This window comes from Remersonia thermophila, chromosome 7 (assembly GCF_042764415.1).
Source record: "Remersonia thermophila strain ATCC 22073 chromosome 7, whole genome shotgun sequence".
Taxonomy (NCBI): domain Eukaryota; kingdom Fungi; phylum Ascomycota; class Sordariomycetes; order Sordariales; family Chaetomiaceae; genus Remersonia; species Remersonia thermophila.
In genome coordinates this window covers 451,490-468,697 of record NC_092223.1, presented here as the reverse complement: position 1 = coordinate 468,697, position 17,208 = coordinate 451,490, and the positions used below count along the sequence as shown (strand labels likewise).

The 17,208-nt window shown below is 64.2% G+C and overlaps 6 protein-coding genes across 6 annotated transcripts; 2 read left to right on the top strand and 4 right to left on the bottom strand.

Annotated features, from left to right (window-relative positions):
• Positions 1-975: 975 nt before the first annotated feature.
• VTJ83DRAFT_7117 (uncharacterized protein) lies at positions 976-3,247 on the top strand (the record flags this gene model as incomplete). The annotated part of the gene is made up of 3 exons (XM_071013904.1): positions 976-1,206; positions 1,295-3,038; positions 3,126-3,247. The coding sequence occupies 3 exons, from the start codon at positions 976-978 to the stop codon at positions 3,245-3,247; spliced, it is 2,097 nt and encodes a 698-aa protein (XP_070863334.1).
• Positions 3,248-3,533: 286 nt separating this feature from the next.
• Positions 3,534-4,772, bottom strand: VTJ83DRAFT_7116 (uncharacterized protein; the record flags this gene model as incomplete). Its single annotated transcript, XM_071013903.1, has 2 exons — positions 3,534-4,642; positions 4,724-4,772. The coding sequence occupies 2 exons, from the start codon at positions 4,770-4,772 to the stop codon at positions 3,534-3,536; spliced, it is 1,158 nt and encodes a 385-aa protein (XP_070863333.1).
• A 421-nt stretch (positions 4,773-5,193) lies between these two features.
• Positions 5,194-5,870, bottom strand: VTJ83DRAFT_7115 (uncharacterized protein; the record flags this gene model as incomplete). Its single annotated transcript, XM_071013902.1, has 4 exons — positions 5,194-5,266; positions 5,346-5,593; positions 5,650-5,729; positions 5,798-5,870. 4 exons carry the CDS (start codon positions 5,868-5,870, stop codon positions 5,194-5,196), a joined length of 474 nt encoding a protein of 157 aa, XP_070863332.1.
• Positions 5,871-6,502: 632 nt separating this feature from the next.
• VTJ83DRAFT_7114 (uncharacterized protein) lies at positions 6,503-12,132 on the top strand (the record flags this gene model as incomplete). The annotated part of the gene is made up of 7 exons (XM_071013901.1): positions 6,503-6,580; positions 6,641-6,707; positions 6,789-7,169; positions 7,248-7,336; positions 7,394-9,874; positions 9,936-10,149; positions 10,223-12,132. The coding sequence occupies 7 exons, from the start codon at positions 6,503-6,505 to the stop codon at positions 12,130-12,132; spliced, it is 5,220 nt and encodes a 1,739-aa protein (XP_070863331.1).
• A 542-nt stretch (positions 12,133-12,674) lies between these two features.
• VTJ83DRAFT_7113 (uncharacterized protein) lies at positions 12,675-13,994 on the bottom strand (the record flags this gene model as incomplete). The annotated part of the gene is made up of 1 exon (XM_071013900.1): positions 12,675-13,994. One exon carries the CDS (start codon positions 13,992-13,994, stop codon positions 12,675-12,677), a length of 1,320 nt encoding a protein of 439 aa, XP_070863330.1.
• A 906-nt stretch (positions 13,995-14,900) lies between these two features.
• On the bottom strand, positions 14,901-17,101 carry VTJ83DRAFT_7112 (uncharacterized protein; the record flags this gene model as incomplete). Its single annotated transcript, XM_071013899.1, has 3 exons — positions 14,901-16,524; positions 16,591-16,786; positions 16,852-17,101. The coding sequence occupies 3 exons, from the start codon at positions 17,099-17,101 to the stop codon at positions 14,901-14,903; spliced, it is 2,070 nt and encodes a 689-aa protein (XP_070863329.1).
• Positions 17,102-17,208: the final 107 nt, after the last annotated feature.

Below are 17,208 nucleotides of genomic sequence, written 5' to 3'. Positions count from 1 at the left end.
TGTCCCCCTTTCCTGGCAGAGGGGGGGCTTATCGCTACACCTTGGTCTTGGATCATCAGCGGGCCTTTGTTTGATAGGTTCCCGTCCTAGGGAGGTTCCGACCTGACGTACGGAGCACCTGGAAAAACGCCACCGGGTGCGTCTAGGACATGGAGGCCAGAAGTGCCATGCTCCGAAAGAGCTTGGCTTGTGCAGCCCGGGGCGGGGGTTGGGTTCTGATGAGGTTGCTGACTACGATTCCACCTCCCACCGCCACGTCGAGACGGGCGAGGCTTGAGTTGGGCCCCGGGAGGGACGGATTTCGGAGATTTCATAGTCCGCGTCCCGGCTCTGCGACGGTGACAGAAGTGCTCTTTTGTCCTCCCGACGCTCTGGGGAACCCGGCTCGGCTTGCAGGATGGCCCGGCTACTACGAGGCAGCCAACGAAGGGCGCTGACCGCCCCGCCAGTTGTGTTCGGCTATGTCTGTCGGGGTTGCGTTGACTCGGCAGCGTCACGAGTTCGGGTCCCTCCAGCAAACCTAGAGACAAAGCTCCCCCTGTGTAATTATGCCAGCGTTGTGTTGGGGAGGTTCCCCGTACCGGTAGTAGCCCGACAAATCATTCCACTCACGATGTTGCATCTCTTTGCGAGCCCGGCATCGTCGTGCATCATCGAGCCTTGTAAGCCGTGGGCAACGAAAACGTCATTCATTGCATCCGCGTTATCTCGGCCGTTTGGCTTTGTGGATTACAAAGCATGTGCTCGGCTCTTACTTGGGTATTCGTAGAGTAGACGCCGCTCACCCTCTCGACGAATTCACCAGTGCGACGCCGGCTTGGGACCTTGAACAAGACCGCCAAAATGGGTATCGCTTGACCGTTGACGAAGTGTTTCCATCATTCTGGGTGACGCTGCTATCTCATCGATTCCCTTTACTGATCCATCTTAGACGCAACAACAGGACCGCCCATCATCGTAGCCGAGGCAGGCCTCATGCGTTACACGCACGGCGACCTCCCCGTTCTCAGCGCCGAGACCTATGGCGGGTCTGGCGGCTTCGGGTCCAGCATCGGACCGCCACCGCTCTCTTCCCGGAGCTCCGACCCTGCGTCCAAGAAACGGCCGAGGACCCGGGCCGCGGCCACGCCCGAACGGTCGGGGGACGAGAAGAAGAGGGCCAGGGGGCGTCCGCGGGTCGAGACCCAGGACGAGACAGCCGCCGACGTGAGTACATGGAGCTTGCATGCCTGACCACCTCGGGGCTCTGTACCGTTTCGCGTCGTGATTCTCCTGGCTGCTGACGGTGATGCAGCGCCGGCGGACCCAGATCCGGCTTGCCCAGCGCGCCTACAGGGATCGCAAAGAGCACACCATCCAGGCCTTGGAGAACAAGGTCCGGATCCTCACGAGCGCCAACGAGGAGATGAGCAATGCTTTTCTGCAGCTGCATGGCTTTGCCTTGCGCTGCGGCGTGCTCGACGCGGTCCCCGAGTTTGGCCGCCAGCTCCGCGAAACCACCAGCCAGTTCCTGTCGCTGGCTCGCCAGGCGGGCGAGGATGGCGCAGCCGCGAACCCCGACGGCGCCGGCGGCCGCCAGACCCGCGAGAGCAGCCACGCGCCCCGGCGAGGTTCACGGACGCGGGCGTCCGCCGCAGCAGGGACGGCTCTCCCCGCGCCGTCCGCCAAAGCGCTCCCTCGAGCGCCCGCGCCTGCTGCCGGGCCGGCTCCGGAGCTCGACGCAACAGCCTCCGCAACCGTGACGCCGTCCGAGGACCGCGACCTCCCAGGCCAGCCCTCTCACCCCCTCTCTCCCTTCACGTACGACCCGCCGATCCAAGACCCCCTCCTCCCCGACGACGCCGTCACCAGCGACATGCCTCTCCCTCACCCCCCCGCGATCTCCATCCCCTACACCACCACCACCGCGACGATTCCCAACCCCAACCCCTGGCTCCACCTCCCCCCGCCCACCTCCTACTCCAGCCTCGAGAGCACCTTCGGCCGCCGCCTCCAGCGCTTCGCCCTCGAGCGCGCCCTGACGCTCCTCACCATGCCGAGCCCGCCGCCGGACTACATGGAGCACGTCTTTGGCTTCTGCCTGCTGCTCGAGTCGCACGAGACCATGGTGAGGCGCCTGCAGAAGACGCTGGCGCGGGATGCGGGGCAGAGCTTGTATTACTGGGCGTTTCCCTTCTACCACTTGGGCGGGGCAGGAACGCACTTGACGCCCGCCGCCGCCGCCGGCGGTGAGATGGGTGCTGCCGAGGTTGGCGGAGCGATGGGCCCGGACGCGTCCGCGTGCGCGCCCAGAGAGGCAGCCCTCGTGCCCTCGCCGTCGCGCACCCCGCGCCCTCCGGCCGCCGCCTGCGCCGCTGCGAGCCCGAGCAGCACGGCGCCGGTCCACGCAGGCCATCATCGGCGCCCTTGCCGCGTAGGCAACTCCGCCCTCGTGCAGATCGACAAGCCCGCCACCCCTTCGCTCTTGTCCCCCGGGCCGTTCACGCCCCAGGTCACCCGGGTCCGCGACCACGGGCTGGACAGCGACCACGTGCACATGACCCTCCCCGGCTTCGGCGGGGAGTACTTTGACTGCGACGAGGTCGAGCTGTACCTGTACCAGCGGGGCGTGGTGATCCCGCCGGGGAACGACGTGGTGTGCGTCGAGGTGGGCAACGACGATTTGGAGAGGTGGACGTCGGCTCGGGCGGGCCGCGGGAAGCGTGGCGCCGGCGGCGAGAAAGAGGGCGGCGCGCCGCCGATGCTGGCGTGCGTCGAGTGGAAGGTGAGGACGGTCGATCCGCCGGGGGTTGGTGATGCGGCGGCCCTGTCGGCTTCCGGAACGGCCGCCCGGGTCGATCCGGCGTTGATGGACGGCGCCGATGGCGGCGGAAGCACCCGGGGAATTGCGCTTCCCTTTGGCATGGTCATGGCGCCGTCGGAGGGCCCCCACGGGGCCGTTGGCCGTGGGCAGGAGGGTGCCGGGACGGGAGGGCAACGTCAGGGCAGGAAGACGGGAACCACGAGGGTGGTGGTGGATGTCATGACGCTGGTCAAGAGTACGTACTTAACGCTCGTCGTGGTGCAGCCACGGCCACGCACCTTGAGGTTCTTGCAGAGAGCGCGTGGCTGACCGTGCTGCGCAGAGTTGACGGCCCGCGCCATCTGCCTGGGCAGAACGCCCGGGTTTAAGCAGATCGATCTTGACACGGCGTTTTGGGCAGCGGTGGAGGCGAGCCTGAAGCATGGCGGGGTATGGAATGCGTGAAAGGAGAGCCTTGGACGCAAAGGGGAGCAGGACGTGCTGAGTAGGTACTTGTTTTGTTTTTCTTTTCTTTTTCTTTTTTCTTTTTTTTTTTTTTTTGCGGGGGACGGGGAGGGAAGGGATTCATGTGATAAGTATCGCAGCGTAGAATGTCTGTGTATGACCGATTGAAATCCCAGCAACATCGACGGCGAAAGGCCCATCTCCCAATACGATACACAATGATCTTGCTTCTGCTCGCTTGAGACTCTGAGCATCTCTGCCCCGTCGCTGTCCTTCGATTCGTGCGTTATTGTTTTGGCGGTGCAACGGCGCTCGCGTCACTCGGTTCCGTCGAGCCTTGGCCCCCCGCTTCCTGGGCTCTCTTATTCTCGTTACCCCCCTCTGCGGTCTTCCCTTTCGTTTTCTCGTCCCTCTTCTTCTTTTCCTTGGGCCGCCGGCTCAGCGCCAACGGCCTCCTCCGGTCCCTCAGCTTGGGTTCCTCCCCGCCCCTGCCCAGCCTTTCCAGCCGCTCCTTTTCCTCCTTCAACGCCTGCTCCCGCTCGGCCACCACAATCTGCCACATGGCGCGGCCGCGCGCCACCAAATCGTCGTGCTCCTTGTTCGTCAGGTCCACGAGGATCCCGATCGCCTCTTTCAAGCTCTCGGCGTACGTCGGCTCCCTCCGCGCGCTTTCCAGCTTCCCTCCGCCCTCCCTCCCCCTCCGCTTCCTGCTGGCGTCCGCCAGCAGCTTCTCCACCTGCTCCTCCCACAGGTCCTCGTCCTGCGCGTCCGCCATGCCGTCCTCCGCCAGGGCCGTCATGATGCCGATGCGCTTGTGCCGGCGCATGGCCTTCTGCCGCAGCACGCGCTCGAGGAAGCGCGGCTGGGGCTTCTTGAACCGGAGGAAGGGGATGCCCATGGCGTGGCCGAGGACGGGCGGGCGGCGGATGCCGTCGCGGAACGCCGACAGCGGCCGGACGGGGATGGCGGGGGCGTAGACGGGCGGCCAGACGCCGTCGGGAGACACGCGCTTGATGACGGTCTGCCTGTCCGGGATCGGGGCGGTCGAGCCTTGCTCCCACGCCTCCCTCTCGGCGGCGAGCTTGGCCTTGATCTGCAGGACCCGTTCCTGGTTGCGCCGCAAAAACGCCACCACCGAGGCGCGCTCCGGGCTGGGCGGGTCGGACGCCTCGGCGGCGCGGCTGAGGAGGGTCAGGAAGCGGTAGCCGTTTTTCAGGGCCGAGACGACGAGGCGGGGCGAGGTGTCGTTGCGGTTGCGGTGGAAGGCGTTGCGGATGAGGGTTCGGAGGGGGTGCTGCGTGGGTGTTGGCCCGGCTAGGGGCGAGGACGTGGTGAGGTCATCGGGCAGGGGAACGCGCTGGGCGGTGCGGAGGAGCGCGCGGTACAGGGCGAAGCCTGCGAGGGGCGTTGGTCAGCAGACGGCTACCAAGAGAGAGAGAAAAAACTTGGATGACCCGAGTCGCTGTTGGCACTCACATGCTGTGCGGTGCCGCGACGAGCGAGCGGGGAAGAATTGCGACGGCATTCATTTGGTGTTGGGGACCATGCCCAAACGAAAGCTCCAGGGTTTCGCAGACGCCGGGCGTCGTCGCTCTTGGGTTCCTAAAGTTGAAATTTTGGCGGGGCGCGACAGCCAGCAGGACCTCAACGCGGTGTCACGTGATCACTTAACAACGCCGAAGGGCGTGTTGGGCGAGGGGGGAGAACGAGACACCATGAAAAAGAAAATCAAAGAGGTTGCGTTGTGCATGCGTGTAGGTCAGGCGGGTAGCCATGAGTCCCTCCCATGTGCCCTGTATGTGATACCCTTTCTGTATGTTTGTTTCCCGCCCATTCATCCATCCACCCCTCCGCTCCGTACCTCCCCCCCCCCCCCCCTGTCTGTTCCCTTGGCCATCTTGCTCCCTCCGCGCTCCGTGTGGCCTCGCGGCCATCCGGCTAGCTGTCTATTCGTTCTTGTAGATATCGTACTTGGCGCCCTCGGGGGGCTGAGGCAGCTTCTTGTGCTCATCCATATACCTACACCAAGCGTCAGCGTTGGCCCCGGGGCGTGGCGGCAGCGCGTTGGCGGACGTGAACGGGAGCGGGGCCGGCGTACTTGCGTATCGCAATCAGAGCAGCCTCCAGGCTGAGGGGGTCCTCCTTTGGCCGCGGGTTCTTGGCGAGCTGCTCGGCAATCCTGGTCCAGTCCCGGAGGATGGCGACGGCGTTCTTGTCGACCTTGCCGTTGACCGGGTCGACGCCGGGGAGGTTGATCTGGCTGACAAAGTGGATCTCGGGAGGCTCCTTGGGGTAGTTGGGGCCGCACTCCATCTTGAGCTCGTAGATGCGGTTCTCGTGGTTGCCCTGGTGCGGGGGCGGTGAGCCGGGGTGGGAGGTCCGCGACGACGGAGCCGACTTACATGAGGAGGGCCCCAGATGGTCCCCCGCCAATGCGTCATGTAGATATCCTCGGGATCCTCAAGACCGTACGAGCAGGCACCTGGCGGTGGAAAGAAGAAGCGTCAGCAACAAGGGCAGCGCATGCGCGGGCGCAACGAGCAGACAAACCGGCACCCAGGCCCTTTTCGCCCTTCTCCAGCTCGGCGAGGAGCTTGAAGTTCCGGGGAACCTGCGCAGCCATGTCTCGGGCGGTTCCGGTAACGTCGGGGGAGGCGACAATCAAACAAGGTCGAATCGGTGCGGCGAAGGACGGTCGACGCAGAGGGGCAATGACGAGGACGACCGCTACCTGGGCTGTGGCGGCGGACGAAACGGTTGCGAGGTTGCGTCTTGCGCAGTGGGAGATGATTCGGCTTGGCTTGTTGGGCTGCCGGTGAGGGACGGGACCAAAAGGGAACCTGGAGAGTTGGAGGAACTGCGGGGACCCCCTGGTCGCCTTTCGGTTGGCCCGGCGGGGTGCATGGCGGGGCATGTGCCAGGGTTAGGGTTCCTTCTGTCAGGGTTCCCTCTGTCAGGGTTGCCTCTGTCAGGGTTGCCTCTGTCAGGGTTTCAAACGAATTACTGGTAATAACGTTCGTCATGACGAATGCATCGGCATCGGGCCAACTCTCACTCTCACCCTCGCTTCGGTTTCTACATAGTAGGTAGGTCACTCGGGTCTCAGTGACAAAACAACATCCATCCCTCCCTCCATCCCTCCATCCTCTCTGGCTGGGCCACCCCAACACCAGCCACCGCCGCCCACCCGCGCCATCCCTCCGCCGGCCGAGCCCATGACCCGGCCAGCATAATCAGCCGTTCTGAAATGCGATTATGACGTCCCAGCTGTTGGCGTCGGAGCTCGCCAATCTCATCCAGGAGAGCAAGCGCAAGCACAATGACCTGCGTCAGGTACGCGCACTGTGGGTTGGCGAGCCCCCTTCTCACCTTCACCGCTGACACTCCCCAAAGGCAGCCGAGAAATCTCTCGAAGAGCTCAAGTCCTTGAGGGCCTCTTCTGAGGCCCAAACCTCCGAGGGTAGGCCGGCCATCCCCTCGCAGCCATATTATGCCTGCCTGTCTTTGCCCTGCCGTCTCCGAGCTGGCTAACACGGCCTAGAGCTCTCACAACGGCCCAACTTTGTCAAACCCTTCATCATCGCCTGCGGGACCAAGAACGTCAAGTTTACGGGCATCGCCATCGTCTGCCTCCAGCGCCTCATCGTTGCCCGCGCCTTACCCCGGTCCCGCCTGAGCCAGGTCCTGGAGGCCCTGCAACAGGCCACCTCGGCCGGCCTCGACGTCCAGCTCAAGATCCTCCAGGCCCTCCCCGCCCTGCTCTCCAACTACGCAACCGACGTCAAGGGCGAGCTGCTTGTCACTGCCCTGAATGTCTGCTTCGTTCTCCAGTCCAGCAAGAATGCCATCGTCAACAACACCTCCGCTGCCACCCTGCAGCAGCTGGTGGTGTCCGTCTTTGACAAGGTCGTCGCCGAAGACAGTGAGTAGCACCTCGCGCTGCACAGCTCCCCCATCCCCCCCGCCCCCCTTGTCCTCGCTGCGAGGCTAACGCTTTCAGAATCCGGAGCCGACGTGCCCGCCGTCGGCGAGGTCCCCGTACACAATGGCAGCGTCCCGCTGAGGTCGGCTGCCATGGATGCCTACAGAGTCTGTTTCGCCCTGACCATCCGAGGAGATTTGCGGGCCGCCAACTGACGATGCTAGGTCTTCCATGACATCTGCCTCTTGACCCAAGGACGGCGTCCCGAGTACCTCCGCGTCACCGCCCTGCCCACCACCTTCGGCCTCGAGCTGATCGAGTCCGTCCTGACCAACCACGCCGCCATCTTTCCCGCCCACCCCGAGCAGGCCGACATCCTGCGAGCGAGGGTCATGCCCTTCATCATCAGCGCTCTCGGCGGCAAGCCCAACTTTGCCACCAGCGTCCGCCTCGTCCGCATCCTCTACACGCTCCTCCGGCGCCACCTCGCCATCCTGCCGCAAGAGAGCGGCGATGCCCTCGAGATCCTTACGCAGCTGCTGGACCAGGACACGACCCTCTGGAAACGGGCCCTGTGCATGGAGGTGTTCCGCGGCATCTTTGCCGATCACGCCCTGCTGCGCCGCATCTTTGTGCTTTACGACGCCCAGAAGCGGTCCATCCTCAAGGAGCTGACCGCCACCTTTGTTCGCGTGAGCACCGAAAAGCCTTCCGTCATCGGCTTGGGCCACCAGTCCACCCTCCCCGTCGCGGGCTCCGCCATGGGTACGAGCGACCAGATGATGCTCGAGGCCAGCGGCGTGACAGGCATCATCTCCAGTTCCGGCTCCGACAGCAACAACGTTGGCATCAGCACCCAGTGGAGCACCATGCGCGTCCCCTGCATCGACCAGCTCGACAAGACCGACGCCCCCGCCATCCCCGAGTCCTACGTCTACAGCCTCACCCTGTCTTGCATCACCTCCTTGTCGGAAGGCCTTGCCAAGTTCATCCTGCCTCTGACCGTTCCCAGCGACGGCCGGAAAAAGCGCGCCAAGCAGCCGGACGGCGGCCGAGGCTCTCCCGCGCCGCAGCCCGACGACGTCCCCGACAAGCTTGAGCGGTCGCCGTCGTTTAAGAGAAACCCGGTCCCGGTCAACCCGCTGACGCTGCAGGGACACCCTCTGTACGACGAGATTCGCGTCTGCGCTGCCTTCATCGAAGACTGCTGGCCCGCCATCCTGGCGACCTGCTCCACGTTCCTTTCGGCAGCCCTGGACTCGGAGTACTACCACGGTCTGGTGCGGTCCTTCCAGAAGTTTGCCCACGTGGCCGGCTTGCTGCAGCTGTCGATCCCGCGGGACGCGTTCCTCACCACGCTGGCCAAGGCCGCCGTGCCTCCCAACGTGGTGACGGCCTGTCTCAACGCCGGCTCGGCCCGGCCCCCGCCCAGCCCGTCGACGGCCGAGGGCTCCGGAAGCCTGCTCAGCAACGCGCGAGGCCTGCTGAGCGTCGACAACCTCGTCAGCCCGACCCTCGAGAGGCAGAGGCAGCACTCGCTCGACGTGGCCAGCACCACCCTCAACACCCGCAACCTGCTCTGTCTGAGGGCGCTGCTGAACCTTGGCATCGCGCTGGGCCCGACGCTCTCCTCCTCCTGGAGCATCGTGCTCGAGTGCCTGCAGCAAGCCGACTTTGTCATGTTCTCGTCCGGCAAGGCGGCCGGAAGAACCCCGCTCGCGTCCTCCAAGGGCCACGATCCCATCGCCGAGCAGGAAGCCAGCACGCTGCTGGCCAATTTCAGCACCGAGGTCCGCGCCGTCGAGACGGCCGCCTCTCGCCTGTTCGAGAGCACCGTCGATTTCCCCAACCCCGCCTTTGTCGAGATCGTCGAGGCCGTCTGCGACCTGCTCGACCATGCCGAACCGCCGCCCTCCGAAGCGGCGAGCCGTTCGCATTCGCCCCCTCCTCCGACCTCGGGCGCCAGGCCCCCTGCGCCCGGCCACAGGCGCGTTCCAAGCATCTCGGTGCAAGGCGGAACGGGCCCGAACCAGGAGAACCAGTTCGCCTTGTCCAAGATCGGCGACCTCGCGTCGATCAACATCGAGCGCTTGCTGGCCTATCCTCCCGACGTGTCCGGCTGGGCGCCCCTGATGAGCGAGCTTGCCAAGGCGCTCGGTTCCGTGGCCAACACGGCGCCGGTGCGGACGCGGGCGGCGGATACCTTGGTCCGGATCCTGCTCGAGGAGGCCGGCGCCATCGCCACGCAGCCCGAGGACGTCCGAGCCCTGATCCAGCGGCGGTTGCTGGAGGCCTTCCGCGACTCCCTCGCGCCGCTGCAGGCGCCTGGACGGGATGTGTCGATTGCGAAGCATGCCGTCGATGTGGAGATCCACAGGATCCTGCTCGAGGGGCTCAGGAGCCTGCTGGAGAATTGCGGAGAGAGCCTGGTCAGCGGGTGGGAGCTGACGTTTGAGATCATCGGCAGCATCTTTATCGAAAAGACCCCTGCTTCCGATGCTCCGGCCGCTGCTGACGGAGGAGGGGCGCAGCGGCGGCCGGCGTTCCCGACGAGGGCCGTGAAGCTGATCAGGCCGTCCTTCTCCTCGCTGCAGCTGATTTGCTCCGACTTTTTGCCGTCGTTGCCCAACGCCTGCTTCCTCAACCTGGTTGATACGCTGTACAAGTTTTGCACGCAGGATGATGAGCTGAATGTGGCGCTGACGGTGAGCAGAAGAGGCCTTCTCCGTTTTTCAGACACGAGACGTTGCTGACTCGCCCGCGCAGACCGTGACCTTCTTCTGGGCCATTTCGGACTTCCTGTCGTCCAAGGGCCAGTCCATGTCCATCACGGAGGCCATGGTTGGTGGTGGCGGAGAGCAGTCGCTGGTCAGGCTGGCGTCTGAGCCTTTCGACAAGGGCTCGGGCGCTGCGTTGTGGATGTTGCTGCTCTTGCGGCTCACGTCGGTGGCGTCGGACCAGAGGTTGGAGCTGAGGAACAGTAAGCAGCCCAAATCTCGTCCTGGTGCCTCTAGGGGAGGTGGTGCGTGGTGAATCGAAAGCTGACCCCGCAGGCGCCATCCAAACCTTGATGCGCATCATGTCCGCGTACGGCGACCGCCTCAGCCCCGAGGCGTGGTCCGTGTGCATGCGCGCTGTCATCTTCAGCCTGCTCTCCTCCGTCCAAGCCGAGCTGCGCGCCATCGAGAGTCACGCCGCGAGGGAGAAGGAGCGCGAGGAGTGGAAGGACACTGCCGGCGTCGTGATCCAGGGGCTCTCCGACCTGTTCAGCTCGTACCTCCACGTCCTCACCACGCACCGCTCGTTCCCGGATATCTGGCGCGACTTGATCACCCACTTCGGCACCCTTCTTGAGCTCGACCTTCTCGACGTCAACGCCTCCGCTTTCAGCGCGTTGCGGGATATCCTGCACAGATGCGCCGACGAACGGGATCGGCCCGCCGTCGGCACGGAGAGCCTGGATCTTGCCTGGGACCTGTGGTCCCGCGCCGTCCCGGTCCCCGGCGAAGGAACGCCCGACAGCTCCGCCGACAACCACAAATGCCTGCTGGTCTGGGTCGAGGCGCTGCTGGAGCTGTACGGGCTGATCTACAGCGACCTTGGCGTCGAGCGCGTGCAGAGAATGCTCACCCTGCTTCGCGACGCCATGCAGCGTGCCACCCCGGGCACGTACGCGAGCGACGTTGAGTACGTCACGCCGCTGCAGGGCAAGATCCTCGAGGTGTTCCGCCTGGTGCGCACCGACAAGGAGGGGGTGCCGTCGGCGGTGACCACGCAGGCGGCAGAGTTTGTCTCGCTGCCGTTCGTCCAGGGGGATGCGGCCCAGGCGGCGCCTCACAAGCGGACGTACGTGGCCATGTCCAAGGAGAGCATGTCCATCTTGGAATCGCTGATCGTCAAGCACGCTTCGGACCGCGACATCTACGAGACCGGCGCCTTCGCCACCGCGCTGTCCGCCCTCGCCAAGCCCATCGGCCTCAAATACGCCTTTACCATTGTCACCAAGTCTCTGCCCCCCTGGAAGGCCGCCACCACCTCCGCTCTCGCCACCCTCGAAGCCGCCCTCCCCCGCCTGCTCGCCATGCGCCTCCCGCGCCCCACGGCGCAAACCATTTGGGACATCATCGTATCCGTCGCCCGCGGCATCATCCAAGCCGACCTGTCCGCCCCCGCGGCCTCTTCCGCCGACCTGCTGGCCGACCAGCGCTTTGACATTCAATCCTTCCACAAGCTCCGCGCGCTGATCATCCCCGCCCTCGGAGGAAAGGAGGTGAGGGAGGATACGCGGGAGGCGTACGCCTCGGCCCTGTTCCGGACGAGCATCATCCACGCGCCGGCGCCGGCAGAGGAGGCGCTGATCTTTGGGCGGCCGACGGGCAGCGTCGAGCTCGCCGAGATGTACAAGAAGCGGATGGGGCGGACGGTCGACCCGGAGCCCACAAGGCGGAGGGGCGTCGCCGAGGTCTGCTTGGACGAGCTGTTTGCCCTCGTCGAGGCGCGCGGAGGCGACGACGACGACGGTCGCCCCAACAACGCCAAGGACGGCGACGACAACGACAACGACGACGGCGACGGCGACGGCGACGGCGACGGCTCCTCTTCCCGACGCGACTACGACTCCCACGTCCGCCTCGCCCGCACCGTGGCGCCCCATCTCCTCCTCCGCTGCGCCCTCACGCTGCGGTCCTACGTCGCCGACCAGCCCCTGCGCCTGCGCATGCCGCAGCCCAAGTCGCAGCGGCGCGAGCTCCTGAGGATCGTGGCCAAGCTGGCCGCGCTCAGGTCCGAGCCGGGCGCCGTCAAGGAGGTGGCGAGGGTGGACTGCGCGGGGCGGAAGCACCTGCTTCGGCTGTATCCTTTGCTGGTGGAAGCGGTCGGCGTGGCGGCCCGGAGCGGGGACGAGGAGGTGGGGAGGCTGCTGGGGGCGGCGTTGGAGGTGGTCGGGGGGGAGTTTGGGTTGTAGTCCTCTCTGCTGCGATGCTGTAGGACGGCGGATGGACAAAGAGAGATGCGGAGATGTGGTGGCGGTTGAAGAGGAGGAGATTCCCTATGGCATAGTATAATGGCTGGAGCAAGGGAGTTGGGTGGGCGTGGGACCCAAGGTAGCGAAGTGCGAGTGGGTAAAGGACAGCAAGGGCGCAAGAGACGGGGTTCTTTTGTTTCTGTCTCTTTTGTTTTTCCTTCTTAATGAGGTGGTGTAGATACAGTTGAGTGGTTTGAACCAACATGCCTTTTTTTTTTCTCTTGCCCCTGTGATGCCGTCCATGCCTGCCATGTTGGTTCTCCGTCTCTCTCTCTCTCTCTCTCTTTCATAGCAAAGGACCTCCGTGTTGCGCTCCTCCAAGCTACTGATACATGCGGCAAGTTCACATTGAGCTCTTGTGTCTCTCTTTGTTTAAAAAAAAACCTGTTGTTGGTGCAGGAGTTCTTCGCGTGGAGAATTCATCCGCAACCTGCCACCGGCGCTAGCCCTCGCTCACCTCTAGCCGCTTGGGACGAAACCATCTAAACCCTACCATTCTTGTGCGCGCTGCTGCTCCTCTGCACCTCGGCCGGGCCCTCCTGGGCCGCCTCCAGCTCGGCGGCCGCATCCGCTTGAGCGTCGCCGCTGCCAGAAGGCTCGATCACCCTGCCCGACTCCAGAATCCTCTTGGCCGCGTCCCTCGCCGACTGGGCGTCGCCGACCTTGCCGTAGACGCTCAGCGCGGTGGCGATCATGCCGGCCATGTCGCCGACGTTGCCCGGCACCACGACGGCGGTGCCCTCCTTGGCCAGCTTGGCGAAGGCGTCGACGTACTTTTCGGCCACGGACAGGCTGATGGCGTTCTGGGCGGCGTCGCGGCCCTCGGCGATGGCCTTGGCGACGGCGTCGATGCCGGCGGCCGTGGCGCGGGCGCGCAGCAGGATGGCCTCGGCGTCGCCGGCGGCGGCGTTGATCTTTTGGGCGCGGACGGCCTCGCTGGCGAGGATGGCCGACTGCTTGCGGCCCTCGGCGATGTTGATGGCGCTCTGGCGCTGGCCCTCCGACTCGAGGATCTCGGCGCGCTTGGAGCGCTCGGCCGTGACCTGGCGGTGCATGGCCTCGACGACGGGCTTGGGCGCGTGGATGTCGCGGATCTCGTAGCGCAGGCACGTGACGCCCCAGGCCTGGGCGGCCTCGTTGATGGCGGCCGTGATGTTGGTGTTGAGGGCCTGGCGCTCCTTGAGGACGTGGTCGAGCGTGAGCTGGCCGATCTCGCTGCGCATGGTGGTCTGGGCGAGCTGCGAGATGGCGTACTCGGCGTCCTCGACGCCGTAGCTGGCCTTGTAGGCGTCAAACACGCGGGTGTAGAGCACGCCGTCGAGCTCGAGGGTCACGTTGTCGGCGGTGATGGCGGACTGGGACGGGATCTCGATGGCCACCTCCTTGAGCGACTTGACGTAGGCGATGCGGTCGATGAAGGGGATCAGGATGGCCAGGCCGGGCTGGAGGATGCGGTTGAACTTTCCCATGCGCTCGACGATCCAGGCGGTTTGCTGGGGGACGAAGCGGATGATGGTGTTCATGGGGAGGGAGGAGGCTTTTTGGAAGTAGGTCGGCGGCATGGAGCCGAGCCCGCCGGTGGGGAGGGCATGGCGCGGGGTCGTGTGGAAGAGGCGAGAAGATGCTGCTGCTGCTGCTAATGCTGCCGCTGCTGCTGGCGGCGGCGCGTAGGCGGTGGTGGTTGCGAGGAGGTGGGGGAGGAGAGGGAGAAGCGTCGTGGTCGTCGGGCGTCGCCTGGTCGCCGTTGCGAGGGCGAGGGACGGGACACGCCGGAGCGTCCTCTGCGCGGCTGTGAGCGACATTGTGAACAAGCCACGTCACATTTGCTGTCGAGGACGAAAGGGGTGGTGCGCCCACAGAGGTGTTGGGTGGCGGGGGGTCGTGAGATGGGCGAGGTTGGGTGAGGGGTGGTGTGGAAGTGGTTGGAATGGAACGCAGGTCCAGCAACTCGCCGACGTCAGCGGTTTCGCTTTGGAGCTCGAGCTGCCGAAGCTCGGCAGGGTTGCGGCAGGGTTCGGCCCAGGGTTGAGCCAGGGTTGAGACAGGATAAGGCCAGGGTTCGGAGCGGCTTTCTCCGGGTTCTGGCGGGCCGACCCGGGAAGGGTTGGGGTTAGTCAAAGGGTAAGATACGCAGTACACCGCGATACAATACAGTACAACAACGACTACATGTAAGTGAGGCGACTCCCCTTCTCAACAACTGCATCGGGTTCCCGATCAAAGGTAACCATTCATCCCTCACCGGTAGCCTTTCTGCCACTAGTAGTAGCAGCCTTGCTGCAAGCTCGATATTTGTGCATCTCGAGACAGAATTTTGAAATCAACAATGCCAATGACTTCAAACACCTTGAGAGGTAGGAAGGACGGCGGGGGGTCGGCGGCTGGGAGATGCAACGGCACATCATCACCGCGTCCCAGCTATATACCACACACTTCAGCCTCGGCACATCTTCTCCTGCCGCATGGCAGTTAGTGCTCAGTCGGCCCATTTCTTTCCATGCTTGCTTTCTTTTTCGTTTTTCTTTTCTTTTTTTTTTTTTCTTTGGACAATGAGGACAGCCGCGAGGGACAAGCACGATTACCAAGCAGGACACACATACACGGTATCGCACGGATCGATACCTAGCCTGGTGCGCAAAGACAGCAGCGTAATGAACTACATGATCCAGAAACGACCTATATACACACCATCTTCCCCCTTGCCTCCCTTACACGCGCAGCTCCAGAACGTTGACGCTCCATCCCTCGGCGACGAACTCGACCTTCCTGCCCCTGGGCCTGTCGACCTTCTGGGCCCTGGGCACGATGGTCGAGTTGCCGATAAAGTTGAAGGCGTACTCGTCCCTGTGCCTGAGCACGGTGGCGTTGGCCGACCTGATGGCCTTGTCCAGCTCCACCTTGACCGTCTTCCTGTCCTTCTCGCTGTTGACGATCTTGAGGAAGATGCGCGACTGGTCCTCGCTGATGGTGGCGCCCCACCAGAGCGGGTTGAAGTCGCCGTTCTTGTTCTCGACGGTGAGCGTCTCGGCGCCGTAGTACTCGGAGAAGAGCTTCTGCTGGTAGTAGGACGTCGAGAGGACGAGGTCCTTGGGGTTGGCCGAGAAGGCGATGAAGTTGGGCGTCCACTGGTACGCGTTCCAGTTCTGGAAGAGCGGCGCGTACGACGACAGCTTGACCACGTGCGGGTTGCGCTCCATGGCGAGGGCGAAGATGGCCTCGCCGATGGCGGCGATCATGGGCGGGTAGGCGAAGCGGCCCTCGCCGTTGACCCAGTCGACGCCGCCGGGGCGGTCGCGCGACAGCACCGAGTACTCGCCGACAAAGATGGTGACGTTGGGGTAGCCGTTGATCTCCTGCCAGTTGTCAAAGTAGTTGAAGTTGTCCTTGTAGAACTGCGGCGTCTGGTAGTGGTGCAGATCCCACATGTTGCCCGGCGGGATGGTGATGTTCTGCTTGGTCGGGTTCTCCTCGACGGCCTGGGACGAGATGTAGGTGATGTCGGGGTACGCCTTCTTGAGCGCCTCGAGGAAGCGCGGGAAGCGCCAGGCGTAGCTGTCCGAGAACCAGTCCTCGTTGCCGATCTCGACGAACTTGATGCTGAACGGCTCGGGGTGGCCGTGCTGGGCGCGCAGAGCTCCCCACTTGGTGGTGACGTCGCCCATGGCGTACTCGAGCTGGTCGATGGCGTCCTGGATGAAGTAGTCGAGCTCCTCGGGCGGCACGGTGTGGGCCGGGTGGGCTCCCGAGGCGTCGAGCGAGTAGCCGGCGTAGACGGTGAGGAGCGGCTCGATGTTCATGTCCTCGCACCAGAGGAGGTACTCGAGGTACCCCAGGCCGTCCGTGTTCCAGTAGCCCCAGTTGCCAGGGCGGCCCGGACGGTCAACCAGGGGGCCGATGGTCTTCTTCCAGTCCCAGCGGGTGTCGACGCTCAAGCCCTCGAGGTTGTTGCCGCCGGGGAAGCGGAGGAACTTGGGCTTGATGCCCTCGAGAACCTCGGCGAGGTCCTTGCGGAGACCGTTCGGCCGGTCCTTGTAGGTCGGGGGGAAGAGAGAGATGAGGTTGAAGAAGAAGGTTTGTCCGGCAGCAGCGGTGCCGTTCCAGGTGACGGCGAAGGTGTTGTTGCTGTTGGGGGCGGCCTTGGGCGGGGTGAGGGTCGTCTGGAGGTGGGTGTAGCGGTACGCGCTGATGTTGGGCGGGAAGGGAACCTCCTTGGAGACGAAGACCTCGTCGGTGAGGTTGGAGCGGAGGGAGAAGGTCAGGCCCGAGATGGTGGAGGCCGGCTTGAAGCTGGGCATGTGGGGCTTGACGTAGAGGGAGGCGTTGTACGTGTACCTGCGAGCCCGTTAGACATCTCCCCATTCGCCCTTGAGGGTGAACCCAGACGACGGTGTGACTTACGGCTGCACGTTGATTCCCCACCAGCCCTCGTTGAGGAAGCCAACCTCGCCCGTGGCATTGGCCGGGACGGTCACCTTCAGCGAGTACCTCAGGGCATCCGAGAGCGGCTGGGTGATGTCCAGCTCGAGCTTGACGCCGTTTCCAATGGGCCTGTAACCGACGAGGTCCTTGGTTCCGCCGGTAACATCATCCGAGCCTGCAATCATCGTCAGTCATGGGTCCGGGCTTTTTTTTTTCCTTCTTTTTCTTGACAAGACTCACCCTGGAAGGCACGGTTGCGGATCAGCTCGGCATAGATGCCGCCGTCGCCAGAGTGGTTGATGTCCTCAAAGAACAAGCCATGGAGCAGAGGCGACGTCTTGTTCCTCGCACCGTTCCTGAGGTTGATCTTGAGATCAATGCTCCTGTAGTTCTTGGGCAGGTTCGGAGGGCCCTCGGGGTTCTTGGCCTGGGCGGCGACCTCGGCGGTGAAGGCCACCGCCGCGACGACGAGCGAGTTGAGGAACTTCATTGCTGGAGCTGCCGTGCCAAACTCGACCCTCTGAAGGTGGGGGTCTCTCGAGGCGGGGGAGGGAACGCGACGGGTTTATATCCGCTGTCCGCCTCGTCCCTCGCTTG